This window comes from Salvia miltiorrhiza, chromosome 8 (genome assembly GCF_028751815.1).
Source record: "Salvia miltiorrhiza cultivar Shanhuang (shh) chromosome 8, IMPLAD_Smil_shh, whole genome shotgun sequence".
Lineage (NCBI taxonomy): Eukaryota > Viridiplantae > Streptophyta > Magnoliopsida > Lamiales > Lamiaceae > Salvia > Salvia miltiorrhiza.
Genome location: NC_080394.1, coordinates 25,825,080 through 25,830,264, shown reverse-complemented (window position 1 = coordinate 25,830,264; position 5,185 = coordinate 25,825,080). Strand labels below are relative to the sequence as shown.

The window sequence follows — 5,185 nt, the reverse complement described above, 5'->3', positions numbered from 1 at the left end:
TTCTGTAACACTTTAATCTAATTAAAGTGTTAAATATAAATATAAATAACTTTTAATAACACATAGAATAAAAATTTTGATTATTTTAAAACAATTATTATTAGTTAATTAATATATATATATATAATAGAAATAAATACTTAAATAATATAGCCGAATAAAACTTGAATTTAAAAGTATCAGGTCCATACATAAAGATAATAAAGATAATATAATACTCCCTCCGTCCCATAAGAGAGTATTTCTTGGGGACGACACGGCGACACTAACCAGTAGAAGAACAAAGAGGAGGGAGCGGCGGATTTACAAGGGACGGAGGATTATTAGAGTTTCACAGAGTAGGGCGGTGTAGTTCAGAGAGAGCCGGGCAGAGAATAGATCAGTGAGAAATAAGAGTTAATTTTAGGGTTTGGCTATTTATAGTCTAATTAGATAGGTGATTCATTAGATGTTAATTAAAAACTAACCTTTAATTAAAATAAAAATATATCTTATTACATGAGACAATTCAAAATAAAAAAGTGTATATTAAATTATGGGACGAATGGAGTAATATATTATCTCTAGTGGATAATAAGATTTTGGGAACTTGATTTCAAAAGGACCATTTTCTTTGCGAGAGGCCAAAATGTGAGGCCGGCCCAGTTAACATACGGAATTATGGATGAAATGTGTTGTGCATTTAAATTGATGACATAGCCGACGTCAAGAGTATGACCGCAGCATACCTTATCCACCAATAACATTAATCTATTGTATTTAACCACGTGATTTCTTCACAACTTGCTCCACTTGCTATGAAATTTCCTAGAAACACAAACTTGCATATATAATCATTATTCTTAAGAAAAATATATACTCTAATCTTTCCTCATTTCCCACGGGTGCATGCACCTTCTTTCTCTATCCTTTTCCTCGCTCTATATATACCCCACCATCTTCGTCTGCCCCAAAATTCAAAGAATGTTTTTCTTTCTCATCTTCAGCTATTCCAATTAATCACCCTAATTCATACTTGAAAGTTAAAAGATTAGTAAGAGCTTCATGTACCAGCCAATTCCCTGTGAGCTATTAGCGGCGGAGCTTCCGTCACTGTATCGCCGGAGCTCGAGTTTCAGCAGCCTAATGCCCTGTTTAACGGAGACCTGGGGCGACTTGCCGTTAAAAGTTGACGACTCCGAAGACATGGTCATATACGGCTTCCTGCGCGACGCCGTTAACGACGGCTGGACGCCGTTTAACGACGTCAAAGCCGAGCCGAGGTTCGAGGCCGAGCCGGGCATGAGCTTCGCCACGGCGAGAACCGAGTACATAGCCGCTCCGACGGAAGCGGCGGCCCCGGCGGTGGCGCGGTCGAAAGGGAGGCACTACAGAGGAGTGCGGCAACGGCCGTGGGGGAAATTCGCCGCAGAGATAAGGGACCCGGCTAAAAACGGCGCGAGGGTGTGGCTCGGGACGTATGAAACGGCTGAGGAAGCCGCCGTGGCTTACGACAGAGCGGCTTACAGAATGCGCGGCTCGAAGGCCTTGCTGAACTTCCCGCACAGGATCGGCTTGAACGAGCCTGAGCCGGTGCGAGTCACGGGGAAGCGGAGATCGCCCGAGCCGACGACTTCGACGGCGTCAACTGTGACGTCGGAGTTGAGCAACGGCTCGCCGAAGCGGACGAAGAAAGAGGAGGCGGCTGAGCGAGCCGAGGCGGAGGTGGAGAGCCAATCGAATTTGTATCAAATTGAGTGCAAGTTGACGCCGTTGTTAGTTGGCGGACAATTAGTGGTGGCCTGATTATAGGCTGGAATTGCCGTATGCCTTTGTTTGGTTGTATAAATTAAACGAGAATTTTTGGCCCCATTTTTCCACTTGCATAATTGGAAAATCAAAAGATTTAGATGAAATATCAGAAACTTGTTGGATTTCCACTATCCTACCACAGGTTAAGATTTAAAATTGGGAAAGTGGAGCAACAGGCGACTTACACTTACACTACTATTAAAACTTTATCTATATTTTCCATTCCAAAATTAAAATTTTAGTATTTCACTAAAATTGAAGCAGGGATTTTTGGGCGATTGCACTCTCAAGTAAGGGCATCCGCAGTGAAACTCGCGGAGGGGGACGCGTACGGAGGCAAGGGTCGAGGCAATGTGCATTGCGATGCTTCTTCGCACACCAAGTGCGTAGAAAAGAGAGAGAAAATGCGCGTAAAACACGAATCAATAAAAAAATAAAATAATAACGGTAGAATGAGGTGGAACTTTTTTTTCTTTCATTTGATACGAGCCAACGGTACAATTCCTCTTTTTTCTATTTTTTTCTTTAATTCTTAATGTTCCTATAAATTCCTACGTTCTCTTTCACCAATTACACCAAATTCATATATTTTCTTCTTTATTTTTCTTTTTTGCGTTCTTCTCTACTCCAAAATAATGTCTTCTTTCAACAATTCTTCCTCTAATTCATCTTCAAATTCTTCATCCGACAATGATGTTTCGATCCTTTTAGATCTTAATGTTGATCTCGATTTTTTTTTCATGCATCTTGCCAAAAAAATTTATGGAGGTGGCAAGTACAATTCAGTTCGATCCCCCTCCAAAAAATGGTCCAAGAAGAAAGTATACGTTCATCGCGATCTTGTAGCTGATAGCGAACGACTTTATCGGGATTACTTTACCCATGATCCTACTTATGGAGAATCAATTTTCTAGCGCCATTTTCGTATGCACCAGTCTTTATTCTTGCGCATCATAATTGCGGTGGAGCCGATCCATTTTTACAACAGCGCGAAGACGCTTGTGGGTGATTAAACTTCACACCGATCCATAAATGCACGACGACTATTCTTCAACTAGTGAATGGAGGTGAGGCAGATTCTTACGATGAGTATCTTCGTATTGGAGAATCGACAACGTTGGATTTCTTGCAGAAATTTTGTCGAGCAACAGTCCACATGTTTTGCTCTTAATATTTGAGAAAACTGACTATTTGCCGACTGTCAAAGGCTACTTGTTATGCATGGGTTCCCAGGAATGCTAGGGAGCCTAGACTACATGCATTGGACGTGGAGGAATTGTCCAACGGCATGGCAAGGAGCATACACCCGAGGGGATCACGGCGAGCGGACTATTGAGGCCGTAGCAACCCAAGATCTATGGATATGGCACGCCTTTTCAAAGTCACAGGCTCGAACAACGACATCAATGTGTTCAACCAATCAACGTTGTTCCACAACGTTCTTTGGGAAAATGCTTCGGTGGTGCACTTCGAGGCCAATAATGCCCATTATACAGCAGGTTACTACTTAACAAATGGAATCTACTCAGAGTGGCCAGTCTTCGTCAAGAGCCCCCCATTTCCTAGTGACGAAAATAATAAGAGGTTTAAAGTGATGCAAGAAGTTGCATGTAGGGACTTAGAACGAGATTCTGGTGTTCTTCAAGCTCGTTGGACTATTATCAGAGGTCAAGCTCGTTTATGGAAGAAAGAGCAAATGGGCGATCTCATGTTTGTGTGCATTTTGTACAAATTGATAATCGAGGATGAATGAGGGAAATGACGAGGGATCAAGCAGCATTCTCAACCTCGGATCAATACTGGAGCTCCGCGGAATTTCGCACTTATCTGGCTCGAGACGCAAGCCTCTACGGCCGCCAAATGCACGCTCGCCTCCAAGATAAGTTAATCGAGCATATTTGGACACGATGTGGTCTTATCCAATCATAGTTTGTAGAATTTAATTTTAAAAAAAATTGTAATATTTTTTAAATTATTGTATTTTCTTTTTAATTAATGTAATATTGAATTTTAATTTCAATGAAATTTATGTTGTAAATTTAATGTTTAATTTAATTTAAAAGAACATTAAAAATAAAGATGACATGAAAAATAATATTTAATAGCTCGAGTGTAGAGAGCCACTTAAGAGTTTAATGTTTAAAATTTAATGTTTAATTTAATTTAAAAGTACATTGTGATGAAATGGCTCTTAAAGGATGAGAACCACTTAAAAGCCCTTTTAAGGGCTCTGTGTGATTGCCCTGATTTCATATCTAATAAATTAGTTTGTTGATTGGAGAAGGATATAATTAGGGTGTTTACATTTTTTTTTATTAATAAAACATATTCCCTCCCTACATTCTTCGACAATTTCTTTTATATGGTGGATCATTTCTCCACTAATAATACAATTAATTATCATTATTAACATTACTTTTTAAGTGAAACTCTTTTTTCATTCACAATACACTCAACTATTTTTATTAAAACTCGTGTCATCCCCTTATAGGACTTTTTTTGTGGACGAAAAAAGTATAATTTGTAGTACTCCATTTTTCTCCAATAGATTTTTCTTTTTAGATTTTGAATTTAGTTTATTATGTAGTTATGCCCGGATAAAAAAAAATAGTAATATGGACTATATTACTTTTAAATTTTTAACAAAGAAATTTTCAAAAATCTGACCAAAATTTAATTTTTAAAATTTTTATGCTTTACTTATTAAATTGAAAAGTGAAAACATTAAGTGATCATGTGTTTTACATTTCTTCTTTTAATTATTAAAAGTTGATTGTTTGGTGTTTGACTTTTTGCTGAAATATAATTTTATTAAAGAAAAAAGAGATGAAAAACCTAAAACCCTTGAAAGCACAACGAAGCAGACTAAAGGTCAAGCCTCATTAAGAAAACCCGCGAGAGAAAACCTTAATGAGGAAAAAGAGTACTCGTCTACAAACGAAAAAGCAAAACGCCGACAAAGCGGAGGTGGGAAAACCTCAGAGATTCCGGCCGAATAATCACCCCTAGGTAACCTGGCTCTAACCAGCGAAAGAAACAAACCACACCAAAGCAACAAGAGAAACAAACCACACCAAGGTTTTGGGATTGCACTGGGCTGGAGCCCGGTGCAGCCCCTTAATAGATCCGCCCCTGTCCGTCGGCATGGGATTCATGGCCCGAGTTGCTGCCCCCTATGCTCGGTCTCAGAGGAATCTATGGATCATGTCCCCTTGACATGCAATTTTTTGGCTTCGATTTGGGCCGAGTTCTTTCAGTGGTTTAGGCTCGATATACTCTTATTTTACGACGTTGGAAGATATCAAATTAATTAAGGAACTGGGTGATTTTTTTTTTTTTGATGAAAATACTATATAAAATAAATAACGAAAAATGTAATGTTACACAAAAACAT

The 5,185-nt window shown here is 38.9% G+C and overlaps 2 protein-coding genes across 2 annotated transcripts; both read left to right on the top strand.

Annotated features, from left to right (window-relative positions):
* The first annotated feature begins 658 nt into the window (after positions 1-658).
* LOC130997279 (ethylene-responsive transcription factor 2-like) lies at positions 659-1,851 on the top strand. The gene has a single exon (XM_057922546.1). The coding sequence runs from the start codon at positions 1,045-1,047 to the stop codon at positions 1,783-1,785; it is 741 nt and encodes a 246-aa protein (XP_057778529.1). The 5' UTR covers positions 659-1,044; the 3' UTR covers positions 1,786-1,851.
* A 1,303-nt stretch (positions 1,852-3,154) lies between these two features.
* On the top strand, positions 3,155-3,544 carry LOC130998242 (uncharacterized). Its single transcript, XM_057923673.1, has one exon. The coding sequence runs from the start codon at positions 3,155-3,157 to the stop codon at positions 3,542-3,544; it is 390 nt and encodes a 129-aa protein (XP_057779656.1).
* Positions 3,545-5,185: the final 1,641 nt, after the last annotated feature.

Excerpts from the sequence above, each read along its gene's own strand:
- LOC130998242 (XM_057923673.1), top strand. The coding sequence starts at position 3,155 with ATGGCACGCCTTTTCAAAGTCACAGGCTCGAACAACGACATCAATGTG.
- LOC130997279 (XM_057922546.1), top strand. The coding sequence starts at position 1,045 with ATGTACCAGCCAATTCCCTGTGAGCTATTAGCGGCGGAGCTTCCGTCA.